We start from the raw sequence: 19,507 nt of genomic DNA on the forward strand, positions 1-19,507 counted from the left end.
GTCAAGGGACCTAGCACCTGCATAATTAAGAACATTCCCCTTTGGAGTCAGAAACAATGGGGGAACACTACCCATGCCTCCTTATGCATAGAATTGTGAGGCATGTAGGCATTCATCAGACATCATAAATGCTCTGCTGAACTGAACCACCAGGGGCTGGGTAATGGGTCCACTGTCAATCTGGACATGGGGGCCATGATCCCATTAACAGCTAATTCTGCTCAATGGCTCCTTGGGCTAACTGCAACATCAGCCTATATCTTGTGTGGTCCTCCACCTGCCTTTGACTTCTCTCATCTCAGGGCAACAGGTTTGTCCCTGGCAAACATCACCTTTGTCATCAAGCTCTCACTAGGCCTCCAGTCTCCCACAAGCTGTGTTTGTGTGTCAATCACCATCAAGCCTAGGAAGAATTTCTTGTATTTGGTTTCAGGAAGACATATCTAATAATAAGGACATATCTCCGGTTACCCTTCTCCAGCCCTTCCTAATTTTAGCCCATGTGGAACTGCCCAGGTTTCAAGGCCCATGCACCCTCAGAGGGCTCCATACATCTCAGGGAAATAGCTTAGGTCTTCCACAACTGTTCTGATGATGCTTTCCTATAAAGGGCTTTGGAGCTCTGTTCTTTTCTTAGCTAGATAATTAGGTACAGTTAACCCTTAGATTACTATAGAGTTATCAAGTTTCATTCTAATCCTTACTGCCCATCATATCTTAGGAGAAAGAAAAAGAACAGTCAGGACTTGAAAAAGGACAAATAGCTGGATAGAATACTATTTAGATTTATTGCAGTGATACAGTATCAGTTTAGAAAACACTTGTGCCTAGTTGTGATTAGTCTGGAAGCTGCAAAGTAAATGGTAATTTCTATATTACGATACTGCAGAGAGCTTTCAGACTTATTTGCATTTTTCAGCAAAAAAGTAATTTAGTGTTCTTTTCTCATAATCACCCCCAAATGAACCAGTCAATCACACTCAATATTGACACTCCAATTTTATTCCCTGTTAACTTACACATGTGCAAAACATTTTAAAAATTATATATTCTATTACAAAAAAATTTCTCAAACACAGCCCATTTCAAACAACCTTTTTGGTGTCTGTGGATTTTACTATTACATTGTTTCAATAAATGATTTTAAAATGGAAAAACATGACACATACCAAGTTCTATGGCTTTTCATTTTAAAAAATACCAGCTTCAATTTTTAATAAACTGTTTACAAATTTTTTTGCACCTCATAAGACAAGATTTAAAGAAGCAGAAAGAAGGGTGAAAAAAAAACCCAGTGGTTAAAATGTGTATGTAAGAGAACGCTTAGGTGATGGGTCAATGCAAAATAATGAAAAAAAAAAATCTCAGAAGTGAGAGCCTAACAAGCAGGTGCTCAATGAACACTGAAGGATCAGATCATCTGTAACTATGTAAAGTGCTTCTAGTTAACAGTAACAACAATCCCCCTGTTTTTAAAGTTTTGCTGACTGCTCTGAGTAAGGGCATAAGATGAAATCTGTTTCCTAAGCCTTATCTCATCCATGGTCTCATTGTAGGCTCAATTGAGAGGACCATGATTATTGACTATTGGTTAATGTACTCAACTAGAGTCAACTTCCTTTCCAAACTCCACCAATTAGCCAATCCTCCACTCCACTCTGGTCCTAATCAGCTGTTCCTTCTGTCTGAAAGCTTTTTGACTCCCATCTAACAAGATTTAAATGTCTTTGGTTTTTTTTTTAAGTAAGTCTACCATTGCCATTTGTTATTAAAAAAAAAAAAGTAGACCCTAAATCATCAAGTTCTGACATAAACCAAAGGTGGATAAACCCGCTATATAAAAACACCCAGAGCTCCCTAGGATGAATAATCTCAAAAGGGTTACCGAGACTGATCTCCTAGATAGAAGTGAATTATAGCACACCCTGGGTTTTTCTACCAAGTGGTAATTACATCAACATTGGGAAAAAAATCATGCATCTCATCCTCTTGTTTGGAGGCAAAGTATCACTACATATATATCCCCCCTTACCCCCTCAAAGAACGGAAATGGGAAGAGCAAGCCTCAAAATTAGTTCTCTTGAGGCATCTTGGCCTAACCACACCAGAAAAACAAAAAAGACAATGATGTCAGGTATTTCACGGGTATTTTTTTCCTTGTGTATTAAAAATCTAAAAACTACATACACATTTGTCAATAAAGGCTTTTCCTCACCAATCTCCTTGACAGATTGCCATGGAGAGAATGACAAGCCAAATCTCACCGGAAAAAAAAAAATCTCTTGTTCAGAGAATATTTTTTAATTGTTTTCTCCATGATAGAGGAAAAAAAAAAGTCTCAGTGTTCTGAAGGACACACTTTACATTTCTGAAGTGTCACTGAGCATCTTCAAAGCAATAAAGGTTTCTAAGAAACTTGACAAGTGGGATGGCCCTCCTTGGGAGCACTTGCCATCGGATTATATCACTGAAAAATGAATCTTGCAGTGGAAGAAACCACCAGAGTGACCACCTAATGACAGGGCCTTTTAGCTAGTGCACAAACTAGGCAGACCCACTACAGACAGGAAATGAACTTGGATTTCAAAACACACAGTAGTGAGGCCAGCAGGAATTGAACTCTTAGCTAGCCAACTGAGCTTAAACAACTACATATAAAAAAAAACAGACTGAAAAATCTAGAACATTATTGCAAGTGTCTACTATCTCTTCTGTCTGTGGCTATAGGTCCTAAAGAAAATAAATCCAGTGTTTCTTTGGTGTGTGGGTAGTAAAAGAAAGATGACGACCAAGTGCTCTCTGTCACATAAAATTTCTGATAATCTGAGAAAGCAGCACAAATGAATTCATTTCAATTAAAAAAAAAGGTAACCCATGATAACCAAACTCTAAAAGCAATCAATTATTCTAAATTAACACACTGGCTCTTTGTACAAAATATGTGGGCACAAGAACTAGCAAGTATATTAAAAATGTTTAAGTTGTGAGTTTTCATCAGTAAAGAACGACTTTAAAATATGTGTGAATATAGTCACTTCCCTACATATTAATGAGAAGGTAACAGAACCTTCTGTTACTATTTTTTAAAACTATAGAGTTCTAAGAACTACCATCTCTCGGTATTGTGAATGAAACAGAAACCAAATTTCCCAAATTCCTTCTCTCTTGTGGTAAGTGCCCCAATAATCCTTCAATACAGAAGAACTGGCCACGTGTGCAAAGTTCATCATCTTCAATGCTTACCCAAGGCTATGTAGGCTGTGAAGCAGGTCATAAGGGTGAATTTACCTAATTTACAAAATGTTATCATCACAGTCAATCTTTGTAAATAAAAATGTTTAACTTTAATAAATGTTTGTTGAATTGAATTCTGCTTTTAAAAAATTAGTTTATTTATTTTGTGTTCCAGGCACTACTTAACTGAATAGGTAAAACTAGACATTGTGGGAGAGAAGTGTTCACTATGCAGATCTATCACTGTCTCTTCGATGCTTGCTAGCGATGTCCTGTGTAAGCTTTGAACCATGATGTCACCGAAGCCGCAGCGGAGGAAATCATTCCCCCAGCACTGCTGCTAGCAACCGGCTGTGATACCTGTGTGCTGTGACTCTGCAGCACCTCGACCGGCTGGGAAGGAATATCACAAAACCTGGGGCTTGGCAGATTTTCCCAGTCTGTTCCTAGGTCAGTCTCTTCATCACTTATATGCTCGTCTCCACTTTCATCTGTTTCTCCAGCAGCTGCAGGATCCAAAAATTCCATGGAATCTTCAAGATCAGCGCTGACTTCAAAGGGCCCAGACCTGTGGGAACACAGGAGATACATGCCCTTTTAGCACAACTTCTGGAAAATGTGCAAAATTAGAAATGATTATGTAATGTAGTTTTTACATATCGTCTTATATTTGTTCCCCTAATTTTAAATGAGCTTTGCATTGGTAAACCTAAATAAACACACTCCACCCAAGTGACAAACAAACCTGATACAATTCTACTCAACAACTTTTCTTTTTTAAAGGAGGAGGCAAGGAAGAATACCTATACTGATGAAGGATGGTAATGCCAGTAACTTACACTCTTACAGAGTGGCCTGGAGCACTGGAACATTAAGTGACTTACTTGCAAGATAGTCACACAGCCAGGCAGGCCCTCTATCTATTAAGCCACACTGCCTCTTACATTTTATAACAAATAATGAAGGTTCAGGAAGAGTTTTAATATACATCCCAATTCCCCATGGCAGCTCTCTGCTCGCCTTTTCTGTGCTGGGTACCTGATGCCATGGATAGATAGGATGTGAAGCAGAGACAAGAAAGGTGAGAGGAAAGGAAATGGAGCAATGGATGGAGATGGCTTGCTTTTCTCCCCCAAAGAATTTGGCTGTGAAAATTGGGAGGTTTAGGACGATGGCTCGACGCAGGACCTAGTGTGCGTAGTTTTTATCCCATGATGGAGTAGACATGAGTATGTTTATAGGCAGCAAGCAGGGAAGGAGCTAATAGAGAGAGAGATAAGCAAGTTGTGGGAAGGGACAAATGAAGGATCCATGCAGAGGGGATGGCCTTGGCAAGAAGAGGGGGCAGGGGAGTCACCTCATCAGAGACTGGAGCAATGCACAGGGGATGATATGCAAGTAAATATATCTTAAAACTTTTCAATAGTCTTCCGTCACACACTGTTCTAATTTCTTTATGCATGGTGTATCATAAAGTAATATGCTAGAATTATTCTAGTACTTAGACATTCGGTTTATTTTTTCAATTCTTTATTTAATGAATGCACAAAAATTTAGCTAAATTTTCTCTGTAGGTTTTTAAGCCTAATAGAGAAAGATCATAGTTTTTTGAAGTTTTTAAAAAAAAAAGGTATTTCTGAAGGTGTTTTCTGCCTTAGCTCAGAAACAGAAGACAACAAAGATTTCATTTTCTTTGAGATGTATGTAAAATTTCAGTGATACACTGAACCAAATTTCAAGTCTTTCTTAGAGACTGTTTCACTTTCCATGTTTCCATACAGTTTAACTATGAAACTTTAATTTAAAAAAAGAGCAGGAAAACTATTAAGACTGTCATTGGGGGGGGGGGCATTTTAATAACTCCATTTAAGTGCCTTGGTCCTAATAAAAGAAACGATTACATATTGTGCCATTTTGTTAGTTGTTGCAGTTCTCAAACTAGCCATCCCAACTCTTATGGGAAAAGCGTATAATTACTTACTAAAATCTAATGGCATTTCTTTTTAGTCACACCATTACTGTATGGAGGAGGAAACTGAAGTATCATGAGACTAGGCAACTTTCAAAGAAAAAATGTCTTATAAGACTGAGGTTAGTTCCAGATTCTCACTCTCTTTGTGGCTCATAGCATAGGTCACTTCTGAACTAAAAGCTATTTTTCTTGGATTACTGTAATGCAAGGTTAGTTTTTGGCTGGTGTTAGTAATCACGCAAGGGGATGGAAGAAGAGATTTCCTCAGGAAGGCCAATCCTACTTTTAGACAGCTCTGTTTATTAAGAATTTTAGCATCTTTTACCCTTTATTCAAGTTCTTCTTCCTGGGCTTGAGCAGAGTAAGTCTCATAACCCCTCTTCCACATGAGGGCATTTTAAATACTTGAAGGCATCCATCATATTTCCCTTGTCTTATTTAAGGTAAATATTGCTAGTTCCTTCCATTCTCTGATGTGTACAATTTGTCAACATCCCTCCTAAAATGTAGCACCAGAACAAGTACCCAATGTGATCTGACCAAGAGAGTCAAGGAAGTCAATAAGTAGTGGTAGGCACTCAAAGAACTTATGTTCTAATGGGAAGACAATACACATAAGGGGAGCTAAGGGCAGTGACAGGCACCTGGGAATGGGTATAGCAGAGAAATCTGGAGAATGAAAGATGGCTGCTCTGTGCCATTCCTTAAAACTGAGGTTCCAGGAGGGATTTAGCAGTGAGAAGAAGGGACCACAGGGGCAGAGGGACAAGGCAGCTGAGGCATGGTGTGAAGTCCAGAGAATGAAAGATGACTGTCCCAAGTCTACCCTCAAAATGGAGGCCACATTAGAGTGTTCTCGATTCTAGGTCTCTCTTAATGCTCCCAAAGACCACCTTAGCTTTTTTGGCTGCGTGTCATATTGGTGAACTTGTAGTCTATCCAGAACTTTTAAAGGAGAATTACTAAGTTCATGTAACTTGATCATGCTAGCAGGGTTGACTTTTTAAAAACTCAAGTGGATGACTTACTGAATTTCACCTTATTAGATTCACTGCACTGTTCTAATTTGGTGAGATGCTCTTAGATGCTCTTTTACCTAATATTATTAGTTACCTTTCCTAGATTCTGCGAACATGAAAACCTTTTCAATCTTTGCCCTATGTTGTAGATTTTCATATCCATCCAAATGTTCAGAAGGGGAAAAAAAAAAAGAGTTCCATCTTTTTTCATGGTTTCCACTTCTTCAGAAATGAAGATTTTTTCAAGTGAGTTATGGACCCACATAATGTTCAGTCAAGACTGAATGGGGGCTGAATACTGCATGGCCTGAACGTGAATGACCCACACAAAGGTTACCCACAAGTGTTCTGGAGAAGCAGAGACTTCATTCAGTTTAGCTATTCTTCTCAATTTGGCGAGACTGAAGCGAGACGTCATTATGCGAACGGGGACAGACTTTGACCCTGGCATACGGGTGAAAAGGAGCATCATTTCTTACCTGCCCAAGTGTTCAGTGTCTGGGCTGACCAGGTACATTAGATTCCTGAGTGTATGTAGTGGGTGCAATAGGTCTAAATTTACATGCTAGAAAAAGCAATACAAAGAAGAAAAATGAGTATCTGCGAACTCTGCCACCCCAACGTCAGAGGTCACCCCACAAATACAGTTTCTATACCTGAGAAAAGCAGAGGTAAAGAATGTTTGCATTCAATTTCTTGACTGCACGAGTAAACTTCCGCCGGCTGAGATTCTCTCCACAAAATTCACTGTAAAACAGAGAGGATGAACGCAGGCATAGCACCTCTCTCAAAACAAAATGACAATTTTGGTTCAATCAGAAACATACCAAGGTTCTCAAAAGTTCAATACTACATTTACTTTTGAGAACCTACTTACCCTGAACGAAAGCATGTCTCAAATTTATAATATCTTTGTTATATTAGTTTTCTATTTTTAGGCATACTATTTTTTTCTTAAGCAGAGAACTATCTGTATTCTCCTTAGACCTTTTATGTGTATGAGGTGTACACTGATTCTTGTGCATGACCAGTTTTATTATTCTAGGACACCGTCTCACAATTTCTTAGACCACATTCAAGATGAATGAAATGAAAATTTTTAATCTTACTTGCATGGAATAACTATAAGAAACTATAGCATTGAAACGTATGTGGCCCGTAACAAACGAGTGTATCAGACATCATCCAAACCCAAATTACTTGCCTGTTACATAATTTTTTGGGAAGATTTACATCAAGTATATGAGACAAAATGTTGACAAGCTGAGTTGCATAGCACAGGGCAGCACTGATGGTGTAGGCAGGGTTATTGTGTTCCATATCTAAAGTGTAAAGAAGATGACAAGAGGGGGAAAAAGCATAAGTTGATTAAATCTGGCATTCATGACTTCTAACTTGTCATCACAACATTGGCGTCGTGTTTTACTGCCTAATCCATAACAGTCTTGTGATCCACTGATCAGGCTGATCTGCTTTGGTTCAGACCTGAGATTTACCTGACTAGGGAGCCCTTCCTACCAGTGTGGGTCAGGAGCTACTCTGTCACTTAAGAGTCCTAGGCACGCTGAAAGGTTCAGTTAACCTAACCAGGGTCACACAATATTTCCGGGGGGTGGGGGGTGGGGAGGAAGGAGGGTGTGGGCGTGTGTGGGAGGGGTATGTGTGAATAGGTGGCTCAGTGGATAGTACTGGGCCAGGAGTCAGGGAGACTCATCTTCATGAGTTCAGATCTGGCCTCAGACATGTACTAGTTGTGTGACCCTGGGTGAGTCACTCAGCCTTGTTTGCCTCAGTTTCTTCATCTGTAAAATGAGCTGGAGAAGGAAATGGCAAACCACTCCAGTATCTTTGCCAAGAAAACCCCAAATGAGGTCATGGAGAGTCAGACACGACTGAAACTACAGAATAACAACAAAAGGATCCGAACCCAAGTCACCCTGAAGTGGATGTCTGGTCTCTATCCACCACTCATGCTGCCTGAGGGACTGATTACTAATTGTTAGTTAATGAATACTTGTTGAATGACTGACTGGTATAAAAGTTTAATGGGCCTGATTCTTTGATTAAGCATAGCTATGCTCCAGGCACTGTGCTAGGTAGGTCCAGGGGCTACAAGTACAACGAATGAAATAAATCCTTATTCTCAAGGAGCATAGTATGTTCTAACAAGGAAACAATACCACATGTAACCATGTACAGAATTAGCTCTAAGGGCTTGAAAGTACACGAAAGACTTTTGGGATATCCTGCACGGAAATGATAAATTCAAATGAATACAAAGGAGTTAGAAAGAAGGTAGTCTGAGGAGGAGGTCAGCAGCCATTGAGGTGACCGGTAAAGGCCTCACATAGAGAGGTCTGCAAAGCACTGTATATATTTCACATGACAGATTCACAACAACCTTGTGAGGAAGGTGCTGTTTTGATCTTAAGTGCCCCTGAGATAATGAGAATGGTCATTTTCACTCCTTTCTAATGGCTAACATTTATATAGAGCTTCCTATGTGCCCGGGACTGTGTTCGACATTTTACAGTCATGGTCTCATCTGATCTTCACAAGAACCCTTGGGAGGGAGGTGCTATTATCACCCCCATTTTACAGATGACGAAAATGAAGCAGGTAGAATAAGAAGTGACGTGCCCAGAGTCCCACATCTAGTGTCCTCACTCCATACCTGGTGCTCTAGCCACTTTGTCTTTTTACTCAAGGTTATCAGGTTGATAGAGGAATTTATCATATTCAGTTAACTATCATTGGGGGCTAGCATCAAGGGGAGCACAGAAAAAGGGCGCTAGACTCTCTCCCTTCCCCAGCATGTTTCTAAGGTGACAGCATGGATAAAGTCCTGGATTTGGAGCCCGGAACACTTGAATTTGAGTCCTGCCCCTCAGACACAAGTTGTGTGACCATGAGCAACTGACTTCAATTCTCAAGGCTTGTTTCTCCAACTATCAAGTGGATATAATACAAGCACTTCTCTCCCAGGGCCATGGTAAAGATCAAAGGCCATAGAGAACACAGAAATGTAAAAAAAAGTAAAAAGCACTTTGTAAGCCTGAAAATACCATAAATGTCAGCAATTCTCACCTTGTTATTGTAAGAGGTGGTTCTAAGAGCTCCAGGAAGCTCCATATGCCTGGCTTTGTGCTGTCCTCTTCTTTGCTGCTTTCTAACATTTTTTACCTGTCAAGCTATCTTACTCTGTGGTCACACAGCTTGTAACTGTCTGTGAGGCATGATTTGAACTCTGATTTTCCTGAGTTCTGAGTCCAAATCCTTATGGAAGGGGAGAGTCTAATGGCCGTTTCCTATTTTTTTTTAGTGAGAACAGGAAATGAAGTATAACACACTGAATTTCAAATGCTGAGATCTTTTTTTTAAAACAAAAAACCCCAACTAACTCTGCATAGCACAAGTATTCTTTTTACTAAAGGGCTAGGGTTTTTTTTCCCCTATCAAGGAAACTGCAGGACCTTAAGAAGAATTAAAATATTAATAATGACATTCTCAATTTAGTTTTAGCTCCATTTTGGCCTGCTTCATAATTTTGCTACCTTACCAGAGCAAAAGCTACATAATAACACAGAAATATACATTTTCTTCTCCAAATACACACTTCTTCTCCAAACTTAAAAAGTTTGGAAACTTTTAAGAATTTATTAAAGTTTTTCAAGAGAAAACATTCTGTCTCTTACCAGGTCCCTGTGTTGTTTTTTTCTCTTCTACCCAGTTGTAGTAAGCAGAATAGTCTCCATTGTTGGGGAGACTAATCCAGGGCCCTGCAATGCTAATGCTTGTGTCTCCATTGTGGTCATCGCAAACCCATCTCCCAGAGAGATAAGTAGTCCTCCGGGCTTCTGCAAGCTTGCTCACAGTGCTGGAGGTCATGGCAGTGTCACTCTCTGAAGCGATATCTGCAGGATCTCTGAAAATTAGGAAAAGTACATGTTGGACAACTAATATGGAAATAGGTTTTGCATGATTGCACATGTATAACTTAGATCAAATTGCTTGCCATCTCAGGGACTGGAACTCAACATTAAAAAAAATGAATGTTAAAAATTGCTTTTACATATAATTGGGGAAGAAGTAAAACACTGTTAAAATGACATATGCTGGAACATTTACACATTTACAAAAAACTAAGACTAATTCCCACTTTTCAGTCTTTGAGTTATAAAGAATTATTTCACATTCCATGAATGTTTTATTTACAACTTTCTCAACTTTTGGATATGCTATCAAATTTCAGGTACACATAAATATTTTAAAAAGAGAGAAAACTTATAATTCTGTCAGTTGAACAGAGAGCTATTAGATTTACCTATACTCGTATACTAGGGGGTGCCTTTTATGTTAAGGTAGAGTCCTTCAGAAGGCTCCTACTTGGACACAAACCTTCTCTGCTGAGGAATATTTTTTTTTTAAAAAGCACCAAAAATGTTAAAATTCATGAAAGAAATACAACCTAATGCCAGCAATTTGATGTATAAATTTATGGAGATGGTCAAAATTAAAATTTGAATAATGAAAGATTCCCTTATTAGGATTAGGAGGAAGACTGCTTTAAGTGGGGTTAAAAGTCTTGATAGGAGGAATTTTCAACTGGAAGCACAGTTATAGGTAAAACAGTGCACGAGAACTTTTGTTTACAGAGATGGTGAATCTCAAGGTTATTGAAAAAGATATCACACAGTAAAGAGGTGAACCTCAGAATGGGTCAATGCCTGGATCATAGAATCCTGTATCTTCAGGGGGAAAAGTGACCTTAAAAGTCAACCGGGTTCAACCTCCCAGGTGAGAGAGGTAGTAAGTGGCAGAGCTCAGTTTTGAACCCAAGTACCGTGACTCTATTTAAATCCATCACTCCCTTGCCTATGTAACACTAAACAGGTTAAAGTTAAAAAGAAGAAAGGAAGGCGAGAAAACTGGGCAGGCCTAGTAAATGAGAAGTTGGGGAGAAGTTTTAGAACCTTTCAGCAAGGGGGATTTGATGTCCATGCCTCTAGGTAGAATGTATTCATTAATGATCAAGTACGCATTGGCAGAAGAGGAATGTTCATATGGGATCTACTGGGGGGAGGTAAAGTGAGATTTAGGCAAAGGAAACTATAACAGGGCAATATTGGACTGGAGGTAATGTTTAGGTTACATAGATCCCTGCAAGAATGAACAGAATTGAGTTGACCTTGGAGCACCCACAGCCCTGGACCATCTCCTTCCACGAACCCCCACACAAAGTGTTAAAAGTTCTACCAAATTCTTAAATCCTAAAGGATATTACCCTGTCCTTCTATGGTCTTAACCACAGCAGGGTCAGGGTGTGGGGGGCCAGAAAGTATATTGAAGCTGAAAATAAAACAAAATCCAAAACGCCGCTTAAGATAAGTATAATCCTAAAATCAGCATATATGCAGTCTAATCAGATGAAAATTCTGAAGTAATAAATGCAGAACCAGGTTACTGCTTTGAGGATATCCCTAAACAAAATCTTTTAAGTTACTTCCACGTCTTAACATTCAACAACTAGAATTTATAGGGAGGTACCCTTTGGTGGAAATTTTTGTTTGTTCAGTTGTTTCAGTCGTGTCTCTTTGTGACCCCATTTGGGGTTTTCTTGGCAAAGATACTGTAGTTTGCCATAAATACAGGAGTAAAGTAAAGAAGTTCAATCTTGCCCCTCATGGCCTCTCATAAAGTTCTAGAAATGTTACCAAATGCAGTAAGATAGGAGAACACTTCCAGATCTCAAATTATACTGTAAAATTTCACTACCAGGCACGTAGCCCAGTGGTCAATGACAAAAAGAAAGGCTCCATATGTACAGATGTTGTTTTCACATGGTTATTTGTATGTTGCCTCTCCCATGGGACTGGGGGTTCTTGAAAGCAGGGCTTGTCTTTTACCTTTCTTTGTATCCCCAGCACAGTCCAGTGCCTGGCATGTAGCAGGTACTTAATGTTTGCTGACATGGGGTATAGAAATCTATCTTATCCTACAAGAAAGTAAGGGGAAAAGGGATGGGGAGGGGAATGGGGTGACAGAAGGGAGGGCAGACTGGAGAAAGGGGCAATCAGAATATATGCCATCTTGGGGTGGGGTGGAGGGTAGAAATGGGGAGAAAATTTGTAACTCAAAATCTTGTGGAAATCAAATGTTGAAAACTAAAAATATTGAATAATAAAAGATGCAAGAATAAAAAATAAAAATATGTATAGAAATACACGTAAATATATAACAAGAAGTTAATGCTGTTTTACATATTCATGTAGATGTACAAGATTACATTGCTATTCTATTTGCATATTATGCATATTTTATATTGCATATAAATATATTTATGGAATGCAAGTAAAAAAAATGTTTGCTGTCTGACAACAACATCAGAGGTTGTAGACAAGTTAGGAAGGATGCACATCAAGATTTGGAGATTAAGAGATCCTTGGTGATTTTGGAGAGAGCAGCTTCAACTGAATAAGGAGGTTGGAATTCATATTGCACAGGATCCAGAGGTTCAGCTAAGTAAGGGAGGAGAAATGTAGGATGACAACTACTGTTGTATGGTCAGATCAAGTGAGGGTTTTTTCAGGATTGAGGAGACATGGATGTGTCTGTAGGCAGTAGGGAAACAGCTAGTAGGGAGTGGGAATGATAAGAGGGGGCAATCTTCTGGGAAAAATGTGATGGAACAGGCAGGATCAGGGATGCTTGCAGAGGGGTTTGCCTTAGCTGTTCTTCAGATGAGAAAGGTTTGTAAGGGCAAACAAAGTAGGACTTTTGGTTGTCTTTTCTTTTGGAGTTCTTCTCAGCACTAAGGCAATCAAGTGGCTTTGACTGAGTCTTGCCTTTGTTTGTGGGAAGGCCCACACCCTTTTGCTAATTAAGTCATGAGAAGCGTGAAGTCCTTGAGAGATGTGAAACTCTGCTGACCCTGAAGAAGTGTATATATACTCTGAGGTTAGCATTTTGTTTGGGGATCACTCTTTGAAAGGGTGTTGGTGTGAAGACTCTGGGTAGATGTTAAGGAGCCCCCTGGCTTTGAAAACCCAGAGGTTGGTGCTTTTCTCTCTGGTAACTATGTATGCATACCTTTGGTCAGACAGCTAGAAGCCTGTCTATTGATTTGTGTTATTTGCTCTGTTCATATTTTCTGTTTGTATTTGCTCTGAAGTTCAGGGTGCTGACTTTTTCCCTTGAATTAAGTGAATATGTATGTTTAATTTTATATATATGCACATATAATTATGTATATGTATGTATGTTTAATTAAAGTGAGATTGTAAACCCCTTAAAATTGCTTTCCTTAAAAAAGCAGATCAAAGAACCTGTTCTAGCAGCCCTCCTGTGTGCTGGTGTTATTGGCCTTATACAGCCACAGTAGTGGCAAATAGCAACATTGTTGTTACAAGGTTAAGGAAGAGACAGGAGATAATCAGTAGGGAAGAAGAGACAACTGAATGACCTCAATTTTTCAATTGGGTCCTTTGCTGAGGGCATTGGGGTAAGGGATGCAGTGGGAAGGTTGAGGAAGAATGACAGTTTTGGAATAGCTTCTGCAAAAAATGAGAGATGGGGTTTTCTTGGCAAAGATACAGGGCTGTTTTACCATTTCCTTTTCCAGTGGATTTAGGCAAATAGAGGTTGAGTGACTTGCCCAGCGACTTGCTACAATCAGGGCCCAGTAAAGACTATTATTATTATTATTAGCACCATAATGTTTGATAAAATGAAGGACACCAGCTTTTGGGAATAAAGACTCATTATTTAACAAAGCAGACTAGCAGAAATTAGGTTTAGATCAGTATCTCAAGCAATATACCATAGTAAGCTCCATGTGAAAACAAGACCTAGATTTCAAAGGTCATCTAAATAAATTAAGAAGCAGGGAAGGAGCTCTGTCTCAAGACTATGATTAGGGGAAGAGTCTTTGACCATGGAAGAGACAGAGTCCCAAAAGATAAAAATTATTAATTCTGATTATATAAAAGTGAAAGGTTGTTGAAGAAAAGAAATGCAATTGAATTAGAAGGGAAATAGTCATCTGGAGGAAATAAGTCTTTGTGGCAAATTCCTCTGATAAAGACCTGACATGAAGCCTAGATATAAATGAGTGATTTCAAATGCAGAAGAAAAAGAATCCCTTTCAACCAACAAATGGTGTCTGAGCATATGGTCAGGCTTCAAAAGCAAGGAGAGCTTATCATAAACCATATGAATAAATGCTCCACATCACCAATAATGAGAGAAATGAAGATTCAAAAAGAGTCAGGCCGGCAAAGACAACAAAAAAGAAATATAACAATTTTTGAAAATACTCTGGGAAGATGGGTCTTCTGGGGCTTTTCTGGTTGGTCTGTGAATTGGTCCAACTATTCCAGAAAGTAATTTGTAAGTAATTCCCAAAGTCATGAAAGTGTGCACACCCTTCCTTTAACCCCACAATGTAACTACTAGACATACCTGCCAAAGAGATCAAAGGCAGAGGAAAAGGGCCCATAAACATAAAAACATTTATAGCAATTATTTTGTCATGACAAAAAAAAAAAACAACTAGAAAATGGGTGCCAATCAACTGGAGAATTACTAAACAATTTATGATATACAAATGTAGTGGGATTTTACTATGCTATAATAAATTATGAAAGGGACAGATTCTGAGAAATTTGGAAAGACTAGTTAATACAAGTCTAATACAGATGGAAATGGCAGTGAGCAGAAGCAGAACAATTTACACAAAGACCACAACGTGGTAAAGAAAAACAAATCTGAAAGACTTAAGAACCACAGCCCCAATTTTAGAAGTCAGACAATAAATCATTCCCATTTTTTGGGCAGACAGTGGATCAACTAGACAGATCTACATTTTCAGCCATAGGTAATTCATGGGTTAGTTTTTCGAGACTCTTATGTGTTACAAAGGAGAGCTTTTACTTTTTGGGATGGTAAGGTTGTTGGGGGGGGCAATGTTGGAGGGTTATGATATTAAAAAAAGGAAAGAAAATAGGGGCCATGAATCATTAAGGGGGAAGAGGATAACCACAGCAGTTTTGAAAATACTTAGTTATATTTGAATTATACAAAAAACAACCCAAGATATGTGTGAGGAGAAAAACTTATAGATGACAGAAGACTCACAGATTCATGTGCAATTCCCTTTTTGTTCTGCTTTGTTGATGGAAATGTTAGGTTTCTTGATAGTTATTACGTAGAAAATGAGTGACTTTCTATCATTACACTGCACAGAGCCAAACTTGTCCATGTCCAGAAGTGGGAAGGGCAGGAGACCACATTCATTCAGGAGCTCTAGGATGGAAAGCTCATTCTGACACTAACCCATGACAGTGCAGTCTGCATTAGGATCTAGGAGAAGGAAACAATTTAAAGCCAGGCCACCTATTCATCACTGTCAACTCCTCTGCTGACAGCTACCAATGCAGATTGCCTCATTTCTGTACCCCATCCCCCACACCACTCCAGTGTTTTGTACCAATTAACTCTGGTCAAGTAACCCTCCAGAAATGGAAAATATATGGTGCTGTCCTGGTTGAAGCCTACTCTGTATTTTTTTTGAACTGCATCTGATGGCTGGTCCCAAGCCAATACAGTAGATGTCACAGTCAGTTACTTGAAAAGAGGAAAAAAAAGAGTGACTTTAAGATAAATTAACAGTAAAAAAATTTTTTTTAAAAGAAAAAAGTGTGGAGCACAAGTATGTGTTATCCTATGAATGACTGAGCTATTCTCAGCAAATATGATGATCCAAGGCAATTCCAAAAGATTCACGATGGAAAATGCTATCCACATCCAGAAAAAGATCTATGGAGTCTGAATGCAGATCAAAATATATTATTCTCACTTTTTTTTGGTGGTTTTTTTTACTCTTGGTCTTTTTCTTCTTTCACAACACTACTAATATAGAAATATGTTTTACATGACTGCACATATATAACCTTTGTCAGACTGCTTACTCTTAAAGAGTGGGGGGGAGGTGGTGGAGGGAGGGAGAAAATTTGGAACTCAAAATTAAAAAAATGACGAATGTTAAAAATTGTCTTTACATGTAATTGGAAAAAAATTAAATACTATAAAAACCCAAAACAAATATGTGTTATCATTTGGTTCCTTCTTGATTGTGTTAGGTCATTCCTACCTCTCTGCCCCATTAATAAGTAAATCCTAGGTGAAGGTAACCTAAGTGAGCCAAAGAAGTTATCTGGATAAAGTGGGCCCTTCCTTTTGTTCAGCACATTACAGGAAACACATCACATGACCGTGCTGTCTAAAGTAGCAGAATGCTGTTAAAGGAAGAGAAGGGCAAAGACAACTGCATCGGACAATTAGGAAACAAAATACAAGATGAAATAAAATAAATTCTTTTGTGACTTGTGCTTTAAAGTGAAGAACTGTTACCCAGAGTTGAATTCATTAAATTGGACTATAGCATTACTCTAAATACAAACGTACTCTGGTTTCTAAACAAGTAAATCTCATTTATCCACCAGACTTTTAATGACTTCAGAATTCTGGAGCAGTCAGGACCTGAGAAATAAACCAGAGTATGGAAAAGAAAAGAGATAAGTTGAGGGAGGGAGGGAGGCTGGTAGTTATGGACCCAGCAGTGAGAGCTACAAACAGCAGCAGTCAGAATGGAGAGAAAGCAGAAGCACTAACTAGGACAGCAAACAATCTAGGAGAATTGAGCTAAAGGGAAAGCTGGACCCCACAAAACTCAGAGATTCCAGAAGGAATCGTAAGTTGGAAGGAACCTTAGAGATCCCTTAGTATAATAACTAATACTAATTATGACTCCCCCCTCCTCCAAAGTCATCAAGAGAAAGTTAAATGATACTCAATATAATTTACAATATACTCAAGAGCTATGTTGGAAAGTATCTGGAAAGTCCATTTATCAAGAGTGATCTCAATTACAAATAATCTCTGGGAAGCAAACCTTCAGTTAAAAACCACCACTAACTGAAACAGTTCTGCTTTTGGAATCACTGCCTCCAAGTTCAATGCCTGGCACTGCCACTCACTGTATGACTGTAGACAAGTCACCAGACCTCTCTGGGCCTCAATTTCCTCATCTGTAAAGTGGAGGGTGTCAGACTAGATAAGCTCTGAATTTAAAATCCTATGAACAAAGGCAGAAAAGGAAGGAAGGATTACTCTACCTTATGCCAGTTTTCACTTCTTCAATGGGAAAAATGACAGAGGTGAGTTCTAGAATATGAGAGCGTCGAAGGTCTGCCAGGTGTTCACAATGACTTCTTAAGTCATCATGCTTCTTTTCCACCAGATCTCCAAGCTTGCGGTTGTGCCTCTGGATTTTTTCCTTCTTCTCCTGGTGGCGCTGGGCTCGACAGAACAGCTTCTGATTCTTTTCCTTAGTTTTCAGAAGGCCCTCAGAATCTGACAGAGCAATGACATCCAGCAATTATTCTCTAACAATTAAGTCAAGGATAAGATAGCCTCCAAAAAGGTTTCAGACATCTCTTGGGGCTTGTCGCCCTACTCATCTCCCTCCTACTCAAGCCCTTAGGAAGAATGCAGCAATTGGCAAGGGTCAATTTCCTCTCATTTGTTTTCCAATGCCTTTTCCACTGCAGATCAGAGGCCCATTTGTAGGTAACCTAAACAAGATAATTTCAAGCAAATGGGTGATTACAGGGTTTTGCTGAAGTAGTGGTACTCAAAGTTAGGTGACTGTATCCACCTACAGACATCATCAACAAAATAAGCTACATTATATACAATATGTACATACACATCTCTTAAAAGTAAATGTCCACCACGGCTGGGGTGGTTATAGGAGCCTCTCCTTTGCCCTTTCTTCAACAAGTAGCAAGATCTACAGAAATGTTGTCAGACTCAAATAGAAAACCAATCCCTGCAGGTGGCATATTGGCTTAGAAAACAACAAATTAACATTATCTATGTTGTAATGTATGGAAGGGAGATTTGCTGCTCCTTAATATCACCTGCTCATTTCTATCTTCATTCCTTATCATCGCACCAGGGAAAAGACGCGAGAGTAACCTTCACTTCTACCTTCCTTGCTCCCCTACTACCTTGTGGCTCCTGTACCTGCAACCCTCCACCTCCTGCCATGCAAAGTACAGGGGGAGGATCACAGGTTCTTAGATTGAGAGCTGTAAAAAAAAAAATCCAGGTTCTCAAGTCCAACTCTCTTATTTTACAGAAGTAGAAATTGAGGCACAGGGAAGTTAGTGACTTGCCCAGGATCACAGAGCTAGTAAGTATCTGATGCAAGATTGAAAACCCAGGATTTCCTGATTCCGAATCTTATACTCTATAAACTATCCTGCTACCAAGAGGGAGTAACCCAAGTTCAAGTTCAGGACACATTTCCCGGTGGAAACACTGTTATACAGGTTAGGTTTTGTAATACTATACTTCAGAAACATTATGGGTTGAAAAGGTTGTTATGACCTAGTCTGTGAACTTAAGTTTTATTCCATCATTCATTCATCCAACATTTACCAACTGCCATTTCCATTAAAGAAGTGTTCTCAGTCCTAGATGAGTGACTTAGGAAAGAACTATTGGAACACAACCTGCTGTAAGTTAAGTACTGTATACATAAGAGTCTAACGTAAATATTTAAGGATTTTAAATAGCTGGAAGCTGAACCTGAAAAAGCCGTCAGTATTACTGGCATAAACCTTATTTTCAACAATTTATAGCAAGGATAAGAGATAACACATGGATAGCCTGAGTACTATATTGGTGCCCTTGAGATACGTTCAGGAGACATTTTTAAAAACCTGACGAAAAGAAAGGATACAGTAATGATGAGGTGGAAGAAGAGGCTCACTATCTAGAAAATTATCAGAGCTCTCTCAAAAGCAGAGCACCTAAAAAATTATTGACTTGCTGATATTTTTATTCATCAAAAGGGGAAGGAAGCAACAAGGGAACAGCAGATCCAAACCTAATTGTGACCAAAAAGGAGGAACTGGTAGCAAAAGTAGAAATGATGGGAACCTTAGAAAGAGGTAACCACATGTTATAATTTAGACTTTGTAGCAGACAAGCAGGAAATTCCCTAAATGCACCCTATATTCTTGGAAAGCAGATTGCAAAGAGTTCAGAGAAAGGATAAGTAGAATCCCTTGGCTTGACTTCTGAATAGGGAAGTTCAGCTCTTCAAAGACAGGCAGATCTCAAGGATGAAATTCTGATGGAATGAACAATTCTGAAGAAGAAAGGGGGTGGGGTGGGGATGGGGGCTGGTCAAACAGATGAACTCAAATATATA

At 39.0% G+C, this 19,507-nt stretch overlaps 1 protein-coding gene across 1 annotated transcript in view; it reads right to left on the minus strand.

Moving 5' to 3' along the window:
• Nucleotides 1-984: 984 nt before the first annotated feature.
• ATG14 (autophagy related 14) overlaps nucleotides 985-19,507 on the minus strand; it is a 67,922-nt gene continuing 49,399 nt past the window's right edge. The window contains exons 5-10 of the mRNA XM_036734984.1: nucleotides 17,400-17,637; nucleotides 9,921-10,150; nucleotides 7,430-7,547; nucleotides 6,882-6,972; nucleotides 6,705-6,790; nucleotides 985-3,802 (exon numbers count right to left, since the gene is read on the minus strand). Of these exons, the coding sequence (XP_036590879.1) occupies nucleotides 3,496-3,802; nucleotides 6,705-6,790; nucleotides 6,882-6,972; nucleotides 7,430-7,547; nucleotides 9,921-10,150; nucleotides 17,400-17,637 (1,070 nt within the window). The 3' untranslated portion in view covers nucleotides 985-3,495. The remainder of the gene's footprint in view (nucleotides 3,803-6,704; nucleotides 6,791-6,881; nucleotides 6,973-7,429; nucleotides 7,548-9,920; nucleotides 10,151-17,399; nucleotides 17,638-19,507) is intronic.

The sequence above is a fragment of the Trichosurus vulpecula genome, chromosome 8 (assembly GCF_011100635.1).
Source record: "Trichosurus vulpecula isolate mTriVul1 chromosome 8, mTriVul1.pri, whole genome shotgun sequence".
Taxonomy (NCBI): domain Eukaryota; kingdom Metazoa; phylum Chordata; class Mammalia; order Diprotodontia; family Phalangeridae; genus Trichosurus; species Trichosurus vulpecula.